Source organism: Nannospalax galili, unplaced genomic scaffold, assembly GCF_000622305.1.
Source record: "Nannospalax galili isolate Female #2095 unplaced genomic scaffold, S.galili_v1.0 scaffold146, whole genome shotgun sequence".
NCBI classification, from domain to species: Eukaryota; Metazoa; Chordata; class Mammalia; order Rodentia; family Spalacidae; genus Nannospalax; species Nannospalax galili.
Genome location: NW_008357929.1, coordinates 8,559,897 through 8,576,239, shown reverse-complemented (window position 1 = coordinate 8,576,239; position 16,343 = coordinate 8,559,897). Strand labels below are relative to the sequence as shown.

General features: G+C 44.4%; 1 protein-coding gene across 1 annotated transcript in view; it reads left to right on the top strand.

Annotated features, from left to right (window-relative positions):
- Polr2a (RNA polymerase II subunit A) overlaps positions 1 to 16,343 on the top strand; it is a 32,944-nt gene that overhangs the window by 3,229 nt on the left and 13,372 nt on the right. Inside the window, exons 2-10 of the mRNA XM_008855805.3 lie at positions 10,733 to 10,865; positions 10,977 to 11,113; positions 11,204 to 11,377; positions 11,543 to 11,824; positions 12,151 to 12,312; positions 12,438 to 12,658; positions 12,883 to 13,015; positions 14,527 to 14,651; positions 14,764 to 14,974. Coding sequence (XP_008854027.1) covers positions 10,733 to 10,865; positions 10,977 to 11,113; positions 11,204 to 11,377; positions 11,543 to 11,824; positions 12,151 to 12,312; positions 12,438 to 12,658; positions 12,883 to 13,015; positions 14,527 to 14,651; positions 14,764 to 14,974 — 1,578 coding nt within the window. The remainder of the gene's footprint in view (positions 1 to 10,732; positions 10,866 to 10,976; positions 11,114 to 11,203; positions 11,378 to 11,542; positions 11,825 to 12,150; positions 12,313 to 12,437; positions 12,659 to 12,882; positions 13,016 to 14,526; positions 14,652 to 14,763; positions 14,975 to 16,343) is intronic.

The following is a 16,343-nucleotide window of genomic DNA, read 5'->3' as shown; positions in this document are numbered from 1 at the left end:
GTTAAGAACACTGGTTGTTCTTGCAGAAGACCCAGGTTCGAATCCCAGCACCCACATGGCAGCTAACAGCTGTTTGTAACTCCAGTCCCAGGGGATCCTACAGCCCATTCTGACCTCCACAGGCGTTGCGTGACACCGGTGCACTTATCTACATGCAGGCAATAACACACATAAGCATAAAATAAAATTTAAAAATTTATTGAGGGGCTGGAGAGATGGCTCAGAGGTTAAGAGCACTGTCTGCTCTTGCAGAGGACCTGGGTTCGATTCCCAGCACCCACATGGTGTCTCTGAACCGTTCTTAACTCCAGTTCCAGGAGAATCTGAAGCCCTCCTTTGACCTTCGTGGCATTGCACAACACAGGTGCACTCACATACATGCAGGCAATACACTCCTACACATAAAGTAATAAAATATTTTTTAAAAATTAGCCAGGTGTGGTGGGACACGCCTTTAATCCCAGCACTTTGGAGGCAGAGGCAGGCAGATCTCAAGAGTTCAAGGCCAGCCTAGTTAGTCTACATAGTGAGTTCTAGGACAGCTGGGGCTACAGGGAGACCCTGTCTCAAAAAAAGAAAACAAAAAAAATAATTTATTGAATTTTTATTTATTGCATATAGAACACCTTAATCATCTCTATACCCCCTTCCCCATTGGCCTCCTCCCATAGTCCCCCCACTGGAATTCATACATTCTGTCATTGTGTTAAGGCCTATTGTGTTAAGTTAGTGTCCCCAGATGTCCCTCAGTGCAAGTTACTCACTGAGGTCTAGTCAGCCTATCTAGAGTCCCTTCCTTTAAGATCAGCTCTTCCTCCCCCAGCAGTAATCAGCTGCCAATAATTCTTCCACTAAGTTTGGAGCCTGCTGCCCATTTCCACAGTTCTGTGCTGGGGTTTTGTCTGCTTGAGTTTGCATGGGTCTTGTGTGTGCTGACACCATTGCTATAGGTTCATTTGAAAAGGGTCCCAGGAGCCTGTAGGAAGCCTGTCACTCTTGAAAGGATTAATTTTTTAGTTTCTTGTTCTCTATAGAATATTGTTAATTCATCTCTGTCTTCGGCATTTCAAATAGTTTTTGGTATTAATACTCATATAATTAAAATTATTAGGGTAAATAAGTGGTTGTACAAATATATGTAGAAGGGTTTTTTATTTTAACATTGTTTGAAAATGACAGTTGTCAGTAAGTCACCTAAATATTTACTAATAGGAAGCCTTCTTGAATAACTTAGGTTCCATCCTTAGAATGGAGCAAGACTGTTTCAGTAGGTTAAATCCAGTATTCCCAAACTGCTGTTAGACCTGAGGCTCTGCAGCACACTCAATAGTTTTGCATTTTAGAAAAAAGCATAGGTGTCCTGTGAACTACTAGTTCCAAATGGTTCAGTTTCAACATTAGATGGGCTTTATCTCTTTGAATGATGTCATATCTTTGTGAAGCTGGATTTTTTTTGTTTGGTTGTTTGGTTTAGTTTGTCTTTTTTTTTTTTGAAATAGATTCTTTAAAAAATTACTTTTATGTGTATGCATGTGTCTGTGAGGGGGTTATGTACATGCGAGTACAGGTGCCTGCAGAGATCAGACGTGATGGATGCCCCAGGAGCTGTAGTTACAGGGGCTCTGAGCCTGACATGGGTGCTGGGAACTGAATTCTGCAAGAGCAGTGCATGCTTCTTAGCAGCTGGGCCATCTCTCCTGCCTTGACATTTTTGTTTTTTGAGAGAGTGTTTCGGGGTAGGCTTTAAACTCTGTTCTAAGTTCTAGGATTACAGGTATATATATACACCTTTATACCTGAACCACAGAGCAGCAATTTAAGCAGTTGCTAAGGTTTAGTGGAAATTATTTGGAGTAAGAAATAAGGGTGGTACTATCCAGTCAGATCCCAAGGTTGAGAAGTTATATAGTGTTGAACAGTTGTAATAAGACATTTTTATTATGAGGGGGATAAAAATATTCTTTAATTTCTTATTTAGGCAAGGTCTCTGTGTAGCACAGGCTGGCCTTGAACTCTCAATCTTCCTGCCTCAGCCTCCTGAGTATGAGATTGCAAGCATACGCCACGATGCCTGGCTTTAAAAAAATTTTTTTTTAAGTTTTAATTTATTTTTTAATGTGTTATGAGTGTTTTGTCTACATGTATGTAAGTAAGTCATTCAACTCAAAGTTGCTGGGAACCAAGCCTGGGTCCTCTGAGCCAATGCTACTCTTAACTACTAAGCCATTTTTCCAGCCCTGGGTTTTGTTTCTTGTTGCTGTTTCAATACTTATTTTTATTCTTTATGTATATGAGTGTTTGCCTACATATATGTAAATGCACTTATGCTTGCACTGCGCACAGAGGCCAGAAGAGGGGCTTGGATTCCCTGGAACTGGAGTTATGGATGGTTGTTAGCTGCCATGTGGGTGCTGGTAACTGAACCTGGGTCCTCTGCAAGAGCAGCCATTGCTTTTAACCACTGAGCCATCTCTCCAGCGCTTTGTTTTGTTTTTTCGAGATAGTCACAGTTGGCCTAGAACTCGCTGTGTAGACCAGGCTGGCCTTGGTTTTACAGAGATCTGCCTGCTTCAGCTTCCTGAGTGCATGGGATTAAAGGCATGCTCTACCACACTTAGCTCTGATTTTAACAAATTAAAATGGTTTTTCAGCTTATGTGTTTGTTTTTTTTTTCAAATGGCTAGTAGTTGCTAAGATACAAATACTAAGTTTGGGTCTGTTTTCTTTTTTCTTTCTTTCTTTCTTTTTTTTTTGGTCTTTTTGAGACAGGGTCTCCCTGTAGCCCCAGCTAGGCTGGAACTCACTGTGTAGACCAGGCTGACCTGGAACTCACAGAGATTTGCCTGCCTCTGCCTCTGCCACCACACCTGGCATTGGGTCTCTTTTCTTAATAACTGGCTCTTTTGGCTTGTGGAGTGCTGTGAAAGTTACAGAGACACTGGTATTGTTACTACGTAATAAAGTTGTTTAGGAATATGCAGAACGAGGCCCATTTATGTGAAAATAGGAGCATACTTTTTTTTATTTTGAGACAGAGTCTCATGACATATAGTCTTGGCTGACCTAGAAATACTACATAACCCAGGCTGGCCTCAAATTTGCCTTCTTCTGCTTCCTCAGTGCTGGGATAACAAACATGAACCATCCTGCCTGGCCTTTCACTTCTTTTTAAAAGATACAACACTTGGCACTATGGAGATGGCTCAGTTGATAATGAACTTGCTGCATACATAGGGACCTGTGTTTCCATCTTCAGCATCTGTGTAAAAAGCCAGATACAGTGGTATGGGCCTGTGATCCCAGCATGGGATGTAGACAGGAAGGTCCCTGGTTCTTGCTGGCTAGGCAGACTAACCGAATTGGTGAGCTCCTGGTTCAGTGAGAGAACCTGTTTCATACACACGTGTTTGTATACATGTGCACACACAGACTAGATAAGACTATCTCAGTCTTATGAAGCCGAGACTTCCTAAGAAGGGGACTTCTAGCTCCGCTTCTGGACCACAGACACAGTGTGACCAGCCACTTCATGTACTTGCCACCATGCCTTCCCATCCATGATGTACTGAATTCCCTCAAAGTGTAAGCTAAAATAAACCTTTTAAAAAGATGGGTTGGAGACGATATCTGAGCTGAGTCTTACAAATGAATAAAGCGGGGTGAAGGGGTGTGAAGCCAGAGGAATTTTGAGATAACTTGCTGTAGTTAGAATGTAAATATGGAGGATAAGAGGATGTACTAAATAAAGCTGGAAAGTGATCAACATTAAAAGTTGTAAGGATCTTATGTGGTTTGCTGAGGGCATAGGAAAGAGAATGAAATAATGAAATATTACTAAATTTGTAGAGCAGCCCTTTTTTTTTTTTTCCTTCTGTGACCTGGTGTCATACCCAGAAGAAAACCCAACCTGTGACTGGGCATTTGTTTAAGCCTGTGGTGGAGAGTAGTCCTTTCATTCATGCACTTGAGCTTGCTGCCAGAAGAGCCTTTAGTCTGGTCTTAGAACGCCTGGGAGTAGAATCAGTCATTAGAAGGGTGATGGGCTTAGTGAATCTAGACTTTCTGCAGGGGGAGATGTGAAAAAAAATTTGGGGGGGGGTCTTTTTGAGACAGGGTCTCCTGTAGTACCAGTTGTCTTGGAACTCACTGTAGACTAGGCTGGCCTCAAACTCACAGAGATCCGCCTGCCTCTGCCTCCCAAGTGCTGGGATCAAAGGTGTGCGCCACCACACCCAGCAGAGATGTGAAAAATTCAGTATGATTTTCCTTAGATTCCTATATAATCAGTGGCCAGATCCATGTCTACTATTTTTTTTGCATTTCATTCATAGTGCACAAATCTTCACATATGGGACACGAAGCTGGTAAGGCTCCAGCTATTAGTTTAGTCCCACACTGGCTGTCTCCCTTAGTGATTTTCATATCATCTTGGTGAAGTTTTGGGTATTTAGAACCTCTTCAGCCTTGAACCTGCAGGTGGTTTTGGTTTCTGCCCAGTAGTAGCTAATCTGGTTGCGTATTAGGGGACTGCTTGACTAGCAGGGATTCTTTATTCCTTAGTTCTTTCTGGTTTCTGGGTACCTCACTTAGTGGTAGATGGTCCGTCTGTGTTGCCCCCCCCCCCCCCCAGCTGAGGACCAAATCCAGGGCCTTGCTAGGCAAGCACTCTACCACTGAACTAAATCCCCAACTTTTAAAAAATTTTTTATTTTTATGTGTATGAGTGTTTTTCTTGCATGTAGTGCACCCATGTGTGCAATGCCCAAAAGGACCAGAAGAGGGTATCAGTTCCCCTGGAATTAGAGTTACTGACTGTTGCTAGCTGCCATGTGGGTGCTGGGTACTGATCCCACCCAAGTCCTCTGTTAGAACAGCCAGTGAGTGCTCTTAACCCCTCTGCCACCTCTCCAGCCCCTAATGGTAGCTCTTATACAGTGTAGTTTAACCAACTAATACATGTATTGCCTTGTATTAGATAAGCACATGAATGAGATCCAGGATGCTCAGGGGACACTGGCTTGCTTAGAGAAGATAGACTCTAGTAATTTTATCACAATGCAGTGGATGTAGAGACAGAGGTACTATATAGAAGCAATGGGGAGGGGTCTGTATCTGTCTTGGGGAGGTTCTGAAAAGCTGCCTGTAGGAAGCATGTCTACAAGATCCTTACAACTCTGAATGTGAGCTGAGTAGGCATTCCAGGCAGATAGAAGCACTAACAGGTTGAAACCCCAGAAGAGTGTGGCTCATGCTGTGAATGGATGATAGGAGACTGTAGAGATTCTGTTACTGAGGGGCAAACAAGAAGGTGTGGAGCATTGGAAATAAAGATGAAGATATCATAAAATCATTTATAAGTTGTTCTGAGTTAGACACTGTTCCCAGATTAGATTTTCACTATTTAAAAGATGTTACTCTTTGGTGATTTCATATATTAATATAGTATATTTAGATCATATCTACTCCTCGCAGCACCCCTCCAACTCTTCCTGGACCCCTTCACAGCACTTTGTGCCTTTCTAAAAAAATAAAATTTGTCGTATTTTATTTATTTTGATTCTATGTGTATGAGTGTTTTGCCTACATGTATGTAAGGGTGCCGTGTGTGTAGTGCCAGTGGAGTCCAGAAGAAGGTATAGGATCTCCTGGAACTGAAGTTGCTTTGAGCCACTATGTGGGTGCTGGGAACTGAACCTGGGTCCTCTGCAAGAACAAGTCCTCTTAACCATGAGCCATTTCTCCAACTCTGTTCTTTTTTTTTTTTTACTCACGGAGCCCAATTAGTGCTGCCCATATGCACATGGGTACCCTACCTATAGCCCTACCTGTCCTGGAACTGGATATGTAGAACAAGTTGACCTGGATCTCACAAAAATTTGCCTGACTCTGCCTCTTGAGTGCTGGGATTTAAGGCATGTGCTAACAAGCCTGGTTATTTACTAATTGTTTTAAAACATTTATTGTGTGTGTATGTACACACATGATGCACATATGGAGGTCAGAGGACAACTTCAGGAAGTTGGTTCTCAGCTGGGCACCAGCACTCAGGAGGCAGAGGCACATGGATCTCTGTGAGTTCAAGGCCAGCCTGGTTGACTTAGGGAGTTCCAGGACAACTGTGGTTACAGGGAGACCCTGTCTCGAAAAAAAAAAAAAAAAGAATAAAAAAAGGAAGTTGGTTCTCTCCTCCATGATGGTCCCAAAGATCGAACTCAGGTCATCTGAGTTGGCAAGAGCATTTATTTATGTGTGGAGCCATCTCACCAGCTCATTATTTAATTATTTTTTGCACAGGGTTTTATTATGAAGCCCAGGCCAGTAGCTAGCCAGTCTGGAAATTATGATCTGCCTCAACCTCCCAAGTGCTAGGATTACAGGTAGACTCCATCACACCCGACTCTAAGCTTTCCACTCTAGAAGGAGTACCTGATTGTGTTTCTAGATGGGTTGGAGAGGGACTAATGATCTGTGAGTCTACAAAGGAAAGACCTGAATTAAAACAATGTTTGTAGGCATAAAGAAGAGGGACAAAATTTAAGATGTATTTAGGAAGTCTTAGTGAATGATTATTATAATGGTTATTTATTGAGCACCTGTTACATCCTGTCTTAAGCAGACTACTTAAGTTCTTAATGTTACTTGGTTCACAAGTTATAAAGCCAGAATTCCAAACCATTTTACACATGAGAGTAAGGAATGGTAAGTTAATAAAACAAGTTTTTGACTTGGCTGCCACATGGGGCGGTGGGGTTTTGAAAAGGAAAAGGTTTTGTAGAGAAGTTTGCTTTCTGGTATGTAGAATTTGACTTAGCAATGGTATATCTTCAGGGACATCAGTAGTTAAATATATGCATCCAAAAGAAAAGGAATTTCTAGAGGTAAACTTTGAGAGTCAACAGTGTAATACAGTAGTGAAAAATGCAGGACTTCCTATAGAGTGCATGAGAAATATGGATTAGCTAAAACCCAGGGGATTAACAGTGTCTAAGAAGCAGACCAAAGCAGAAGAGATTATGAAGGTAAAGAGGCAACAGCCAAAAGAGGTCAGGAATGCTGGTGTGAAAATAGAAGACGAGCTTCAAATAATGTCCTTATGCATACATCACAGGGCAGCAAGCTGAGTACTGAAGAGGAGTCTTTGAATATGGCATAGTAGACTCACTGGCTTAGCAGAAGTGGTGGTGGTGGAAGGAGATTTAATGAAGGTAGCTGTGTATAATGTATAATCATTGAAACTTGATGTAGTGAAAAGAACGCATTGGTGAAACTCAGGCCTGGATTCCAGTCATGATTCTGTCCATTTATTTTTGTATGCTCTTGGGCCTCTGAAGTTTATAATCTCTAAAATTGAGGCAGTGGAGCTTTCTGTTGTTACTATTAAGTATTTTTTAAAATTTTTATTATTTTTATTTTATGTGTATGAGTGTATTGCCTGCATGTGAGTGCACCCATGTCATGCAGTGCCGCGGAGGTCAGAAGAAGGTTTCGGATTCCCCTGGAACTGGAGTTAAGGACAGTTCATAGCCACCATGTGGGTGTTGGGAATTGAACCCGGGTCCTTTGCAAGAGCACTGAGCCATCTCTCCAGCCCATTATTTAAGTATTTTTATTTTATGTATATGAGCGTTTTGGCTGCATGTATGTAAGTGCACCATATGTGTATAAACCTGTGGAGGCCAGAAAGAGGACATTGGATACTGGAACTGGAGTTCAAACAGTTGTTAGGCACCATGTGGGTGCTGGGAACCAAATCCAGGTCCTCTGGAAGAGCAACCAGTGCTCTTAACCACAGCGCTATCTCTCTAGCCCCTTGATACTTACTTATGAAGGTAAGAACGAGTAAGTAGCACTGCATGGCACCAAGAGAATATGTTGTAGACTCTGAATAATTATTTCCGGGGCTGGGAGTGTAGCTTAATTGATAAACTGCTTGCCTTATCATACGTAAAGCCCTGGGTTCATTCTTCAGCACTGTATATACTGGATGTGATGGCTCATGCCTGTAATCCTAGCACTAGGGAAGCAGAGACAGGAGGATCTGCTTACAGGTTCTAGGCCAGCCTGGTCTACATAGCAAGTTCAAGGCTACTCAGGGCTATATAGAAAAACCCTGTCTCAAAAAAATGGCTGGAGGCAGGAGGCAGAGGCAGGCAGATCTCTGAATTCAAGGCCAGCTGGGGCTACAGGGAGACCCTGTTCTTTAGAGGACCCAGGTTCAGTTCTCAGCACCCCACATGGTGGCTAACACCAACTATCCACAACTTCAGCCAGGTGATCTAGAAAAGGGGGAGCGGTTCAGGAAAAAGAAAAGGAGATCTTATTTGAGATCATCAGCTACATAGGAAGCCTAAGGCTACCCTGGGATACATGAGACCCTGTCTCAAAAATTTTTAAAAAAGGGTTGGGGGTTAGGAATGTGGCTCATGCATGAGGCCCTAAAAAAACAGAACATGGTGGAGTTCAGCTACACAAAGAGTTCAAAGCCAGCCTGGACTACATTAGACCCTATCTCAAAAACGAATGAGATGGCTCAGTGCTTAAGAGCATTCACTGCTCTTGCAGAGGACCTGGGTTCAGTTCCCAGCATGCACATGACATCTCACAACCACCTGTAACTCCAGTTCCAGAGGATCTAATGCCCTCTTCTGACCTTGCACACACATAATACACATAAATTCATACAGGCACATACATATACACATAAATAAAAAACAAAATAGCTTCTACTTCAACATGGGAGAGTGGGATAAGCCTTTGTTTCAGACAAGAGAGTGTGTTGGGTTTGACTTCTGCTGACTACTTGAGACTGAAGCTTTGGGTAAACCACTTGATGTGATACCAGGTTTCTAGCGTCTAAGAGAAGACTTCATTCCTAGGAGGTCGGTGGTTAGGATTAGAGAAACAAGTTTTGTGTCTGGCTCGAAGTTGACACACAAATGAAAAAAAAATTGTTTTGTTTTGTTTTGAGATGGATCTCCCTGGAACTCACTATGTAGACCACACTGGCCTCAAACTCTGGAATTAAAGGCTTACGCCAACACAGCTTTTTTTTTTTTTTTTTTTTTTTTTTTTTGTCTTTTTGAGATAGGGTCTCCCTGTAGCCCCAGTTGTCCTGGAACTCACTAGACCAGGCTAGCCTTGAACTCACAAAGATCCGCCTGCCTCTGCCTCCCAAATGCTAGGATTAAAGGCCCTGCATCACCATGCCTGGCTCAAATGAAATTTTTATTTTTTTGTCTTTTTGAGATAGGGTCTCCCTGTAGATCCAACTGACCTGGAACTTGCTGTGTAGACCAAGCTGGCCTCGAACTAACAGAGATCTGTCTGCCTCTGCCTCCCAAGTGCTAGGACTAAAGGCATGTGCCACCATGCCCGGCGAAATTTTTATTATTTTAAGTTTTGTGTTCGTGCGCGCACATTGGTTTCCTTGGAAACCTTGAGCCACCCAACATGGGTGCAGGGAACCAAACTTGGATCTTCTGCAAGAGCAGTCTATAAGTACCTTTAACCCACTGAGCCATCTCTTCAGTTTCTCAAATGAAGCTTTTAAATTCTTTGAACTTCATCCTTCTGGCAGTTGGTGGATCAAAACCTAACTAAATTGAAATTCTGGTTTTCATTGTTTGAAAGGATACTAAAGGTTGCCTTGACCACCAGGGCAGAAGTCTCTTTTTCGGTCTCCTAGCTACTTTTGAACCAGGATAGGGCTTTTTGACAAGAGTGCTTGCCCTGCATGCTTTAGGCCCTGGGTTTGATCATGAGGACTACCCCCACCACATACATACACATGGACAAGAAAGTACTATAACTACTACTAAGCTACCCCTGGTTCTCTTCACTGAATTGGCCTCAATTGAGTCCTGGGCTACACATTTCTTGGGACTTCAGCTGTACATTGCTGGTCTACCAGCCTTTACAGCACCTGGTTATCCCGTTTTACCAGAAAATTGCCATTTGGATATGGATGTGTTGAGGCAATATAGGCCCTTGAGAAGGCAGAAATAAGTGAAGATATGGATTAAGAGGCAAGACAATTGCCAGGTGCTTTGTTCCTCATTGGGAGCTAAGAGTTGGCAGGCATGTCTTGAGGCAACACTCTTGGGCTGTCAAGGCACATTGCAGGAAGAGAAGTTCCTTCCAGGATCCAGATTCATGAGCCTGATTTCAGCTTGGGAGAAGAAATAATTAAACATCAGTTTTGGTTTTGACACCCCCTACCCCCACCCCTACCTTTTGAAGCAATTTTCATTTCCTTTTATGTTAAATCCTATGGATGTCAGTGACCTAGAATTCAACCCAGAAGGATGTCGGGTTCAAGTACTGGAGCCAGGTGAACTGGGTATGGTGGTGCACATGTGTAATCTCAGCATTTGGGAGAATGAGGCAGGAGGATTTTGAGTTTGAGGTCAGCCCAGGCTGCATAGCAAGATTCTCTGAAAACAAAATACTAGAGATAGACAATTGGTATAGTACCCAGGGTCACCTACATTTCTAGTATGAGCACTCGCCACCTTCTATCCCTTCCTCCACACACAGTAAGTGGGCCATGCTTTTGATTTGTGATACTCAAGTTGAGTATTTCCAGAGTTAAAACTATACTGATCTTTCCATCTCATGGCAGGCTAAATATAAGTGGTTTGGGATTTCCTTAGGCCTTAGTACAGAGCTCTCCAGCCACGAAGGCTGAAAACTAGGACTCCTACTTATTATTACTGGCCTTTCTTTTCTGCAGAAGCGGATGTCTGTAACAGAGGGTGGCATCAAATACCCAGAGACAACTGAGGGAGGCCGCCCCAAGCTTGGGGGCCTGATGGATCCAAGGCAGGGAGTGATTGAGCGGACTGGCCGTTGTCAAACATGTGCAGGTAAGTGCTGGGGACAGTCTTGGATCCTTTAAGAAAGTAGGCTGGATACTTGAAAACCTCTCTGAGGTCGGTAGGAGCTGTGAGGAAAGTGTCAGGTGTCTGTTTCCACAGGAAACATGACAGAGTGTCCTGGCCACTTTGGCCACATCGAACTGGCCAAACCTGTATTTCATGTGGGCTTCCTGGTGAAGACAATGAAGGTTTTGCGCTGTGTCTGTTTCTTCTGCTCCAAACTGCTTGTGGACTCTGTGAGTCGGCATGGGCCCTAGTCTGGGAGGGCAGTTGCTGACTGGGGCAGAGGGATGACTCCAGTTGATCCTGTTCTGCTCTGTCCCCAGAACAACCCCAAAATCAAGGACATCCTGGCTAAGTCTAAAGGGCAGCCAAAGAAGCGGCTCACACATGTCTATGACCTTTGCAAGGGCAAAAACATTTGCGAGGGTGGGGAGGAGATGGACAACAAGTTTGGCGTGGAGCAGCCTGAGGGTGATGAGGATCTGACCAAAGAGAAGGTAACTGGAACTGGCAAAGACTATTGGGAAGGTGGTCATAGAGGTCTGGAGGGAGGATAAGAATCAAGGGGACCAAAAAGCCATGGAGGAGTGGGAGGTGCTTGCCTGGTGTGGTAGGAATAGCCCAGTGCTAGGTTCTGATGATTATTCTTCTCTCCTTGGAAGGGCCATGGTGGCTGTGGGCGGTACCAGCCTCGAATTCGGCGCTCTGGCCTGGAGTTGTATGCTGAATGGAAGCATGTTAATGAGGACTCTCAAGAGAAGAAAATCTTGTTGAGTCCAGAACGAGTACATGAAATCTTCAAACGCATCTCAGACGAGGAGTGTTTTGTGCTGGGCATGGAGCCTCGCTATGCCCGGCCTGAGTGGATGATTGTCACAGTGCTGCCTGTGCCTCCTCTGTCTGTGCGGCCTGCTGTGGTGATGCAGGGTTCAGCCCGAAACCAGGTCAGCTGCTTTAGGACTCTGCATTTGGGGTAGACGGCTAGGTATCTTAAGGGGAGGAAACCCTGGGGTGGCATGTATACAGGGGCAAATTGACAGATCTGAGTTAGAAAATACTCTGCCACTTGCTAGCTGTATAACCTTTAAACAGGCAACAAACCTTTAACATGGTTAAAAATCACAAAGGGGTTTTCCTATCTCTGAGTCGGTGTGAGCAGGCCTGGTTTTGCCTCCCAGGGTTGTGTGAAGAGAGCTACACTGTGTGCCTGGCATGTGCATGCTGAGCTCTCAGTGGTGGTTTGACTGATGATGCTGACTTCCTGCTTCAGGATGACCTAACTCACAAACTGGCTGATATTGTGAAGATCAACAATCAGCTGCGACGGAATGAGCAGAATGGCGCGGCTGCCCATGTCATCGCAGAGGATGTGAAGCTCCTCCAGTTCCATGTGGCCACCATGGTGGACAACGAATTGCCTGGCTTGCCCCGTGTGCGTCTGCACACTCCTGCCCTTGTGGATTGGAGCCAGGGTGGGGGCCAGCATGAGGCATCAGAGGTCTGGAGGAGGGCCCAGTACTGACCACCTTGGTGCCCCCTTCCCGTGTTTTCTCATAGGCCATGCAGAAATCTGGCCGTCCCCTCAAGTCCCTAAAGCAACGGTTGAAGGGCAAGGAAGGACGGGTTCGAGGAAACCTGATGGGCAAGCGAGTGGACTTCTCAGCCCGCACTGTCATTACCCCTGATCCTAACTTGTCCATTGACCAAGTTGGTGTGCCCCGTTCCATTGCTGCCAACATGACATTTGCAGAGATTGTTACCCCCTTCAACATTGACAGGTATGCTTCAGTCCATGAGCCCTGTCCACAGTGACCAGAGTTGGGGGTAGAGCACACATGTTCTCAGAGGTGTGCCTTCCTCATCTGGGGGAAGAGGGCTTGGAGTGAGATGGGGATGTATTGAGGTTTAGAAGTTTGGGTTCTACTTGGGGTCTTGGGATAAAGGTGGGAACAGGGGCTTTTTGGAAAGCATTTTGTTCATTTTGTATTTACTTCCTTTCTAGACTTCAGGAATTAGTACGCAGGGGGAATAGCCAGTACCCAGGGGCCAAGTACATCATTCGGGACAACGGTGATCGAATTGACTTGCGTTTCCACCCTAAGCCCAGTGACCTGCACCTGCAGACTGGCTATAAGGCATGTAATAGGCCATCATACTTCTTAATCACTTGAGCAGGAAGCATCCTAGAATGGGGCTGGTCCTGGTCCAGCACTGGGCCTAGAATTATTCACTAGAATCTAGGATTATTGAGTTTTTTGTTTTCATTGTGTGTGTGTGTGTTTATTTTTCGTTTTTGAGACTGGGCTAACCTGGAACTCTTGAGCTCAAATTCATGTTTTTCCTGCCTTAGGCTTCTGAGTGCTGGCTTACAGATGTGTGGCACTTGGTGTCTTTTTTTTTTTTTCCCAAGGTTAACTCTTAAAAACAAATGTTTTGCCAGCCAGTGATGACAGAGTGGGGTTATATCACCTGTGGCAGGAGAGATCCATGGAAGATTGGGGCAAAATGCCACATTCGCTATCTTGTTGTTATTGTTGTTATTGTTTGGTCTTTTTGAGACAGGGTTTCCCTGTAGCCCCAGCTGACCTGGAACTCACTATGTTGACCAGGCTGGCTTTGAACTAACAGAGATCCACCTGGCTTTGCCTGCCAGGTGTGGTTTAAAGGCACGTGCTGTCATGCCCAGCTTGCTGTTTCTTTGTTTTCTCTGTAGATTGATTTCTTTAAGATTGGTGATTACTCATAATTGAGCCTATGTAATGGATGCCAGGAATGAGGGATGGAGAGGGGCCTGACTAGAGTCTAGTCTGACTTTCCAAACCTGGGGATGGGTGAGGGCTGTGGAGACTGAGGCTGCCCAGGATCCCCTTCCTAGGATGCCTCCAGCTTCAGTCATCCCACTTTAACTTTTTACCAGGAACCTCTCCCCCTACCTCACCTTGCTATTTTTTGCTGTAATTTATTGACCTCAAAATGCTGCATAACAGACCTCACTTGGGTCAGGGAGAGTTCCCAGGGTCTCCCCACCTCCACTTGGTGGGGCCCTGAGGCCAGGTGCTGAGAGGAGCCTCCTTGTACTCCACCTATCACTCATTTTCTCCAGGGGCCCCAGGTTGGGCTCCTACCTCAAGAGGGATGGGGTGTATCTGTTTGTTTAATTGGAACTGGAAGAGGGATCATGTCCTGTATGCCCTTCCCAGAGTAGGGGAGGGATGCTGGATCGCACTCCTGTATGGCCACTACTGTTGCCACTCATCACGTTGCGTTTACTTCTCTAAAGCATTTGGATACATTCAGGTTGGAGCTGCAGCTGTGCAGCTCTCCAGTGTCGGAGTGACTTACCACGAGTGATCTCTCCATTCAGAAGCATGCAGTCTTAATGTACAATGATGAGAAACTGATATTTTATGACTTTTTCATTAAAAGCTTGATTGAAAATGGGAAGAAAAAAAAAAAAGATTGGTGGTTACTGTGTTTTATTATCTCTCTGGTAGCCTAGTGTCTGGCCCAGGACTGGTCCAAAAGGAGATCGTTGATAGACTTTTCAGTATTATCTCTTATAGTTTCAAGGGACTCTAGATCCACTGTCATTTCATTTTTAGTGTCCTTCCTTCACTGAGCCCTTTTCTGTACCTCACCTCCCTAGGTGGAACGGCACATGTGTGATGGGGACATTGTTATCTTCAATCGTCAGCCAACTTTGCACAAAATGTCCATGATGGGGCATCGGGTCCGCATCCTCCCCTGGTCTACTTTTCGCTTGAATCTCAGGTCAGTTCTCTACTTGAGGGAAACCAGCTGAGTTGGGAGCAGGCTTGGCTGCTCCATTATCTGTGGCTGAAGACATCTTCCCAATTGGAGTTCTTTCTCTCCTTGGTTACAGTGTGACAACTCCATACAATGCAGACTTTGATGGGGATGAAATGAACTTGCACCTGCCACAGTCTCTGGAGACAAGGGCAGAGATCCAAGAGTTAGCCATGGTGCCTCGAATGATTGTCACTCCCCAGAGCAATCGACCTGTCATGGGTATTGTGCAGGACACGCTCACAGCAGTACGAAAATTCACTAAAAGGGATGTCTTCCTGGAGCGGGTATGTAATCTAAATGGAAACTGAGCTTGGGACAAAAGGGTCTTGGAGTATGAGAGGAGGCCAGGGAAGAAGAGTTGTAATGTTTTTTCCTTACTTGACTCTGGACTGTCTTTTCTGGTGAGGTGGAAGGAAAGTGGGTTAGGAAAGATGAGAAGCCAAAAATGGTATATAACTTTAAATTTCCTATTAAAATTTCATATAAGTCCTTGTTAAAATTTTATTTTTTTAATTATCTCTACTTATTCCTAATTACTAAAAGAAGTTGTAGTCATTGTTAAAGATAAGATTTTACAAGGCTGGAGAGATGGCTCAGTTGGTTAAGAGCACTTGACTGCTCTTGTGGAGGACCCGGGTTCAATTCCCAGCACCCACATGGTGGCTGTGAACTGTCCTTAACTCCAGTTCCAGGGGAATTCAAAGCCCTCTTCTGACCTCTGCAGCATTGCATACATGGGTGCACTCACTCACATGCAGGCAATACACTCATACGATAAAAATATTTTTTAAAAAAAAATAAGATTTTACTATTGCAACTTTTTTCTTGGTCTAAGACAGGGTCTCGCTGTAGCCCTAGCTGGCCTGGAAGTTGCTATGTAGACCAGGCTGGCCTGGAACTCAGAAAGACCCACCTGCCTCTGCCTCCAGAGTGCTGGGATTAAAGGCATGTGCCACCATGCCTGGCTGGCTTTTTTTTTTTTTTTAACTAAAAATTTGGAAGATATTTCCTGGCATTCTTTTGCCCCCAAATCTGACTTTCCCTTTTTGGACAGGGAAACCTCCTTAATATTCCTAAAATGTGAAGCTTACAATCTGACCTTGCATCTTTTGAGCTATGTAGTCTTGGCTGGCCTCAAATTCGCTGTTATAGACCAGGCAGGCCTCAAACTCAGAGATCCACCAGCCTCTGCCTCCCAAGTGGTGGTGGGATTAAACCATACCTGGTAGAATTTTTTTTTTTTTTGGTCTTTTTGAAACGGGTTTGGTCTTTTTGAGACAGCCCCAGCTGTCCTGGAACTTGCTATGTAGACCAGGCTGGCCTCAAACTCACTAAGATTCTCCTGCCTCTTGCCTCCCAAGTGCTGGGATTAAAGGTGTGTGCCACCACCTGGCTTATTTTTATTTTTAATTATGTAATGTTTGTCTATGTGTAGGTATGTGCACATATATGAGTACAGGTGCTCACAGAGGCCAGAGGTGTTGGATCCCCCAGGAGCTGCAGTTGTAAGTGGTTGTGAGCCAACCAGTGTGGTTGCTGGGTGAACTCCTGTCCTCTGGAAGATCAGCAAGTGCTCTTATTAATTGCTGAGTCATCTCTTCAGCCTTTTTTTTTTTAATGTTTTATTATTTTTATTTTATGTGTATGTGTGTA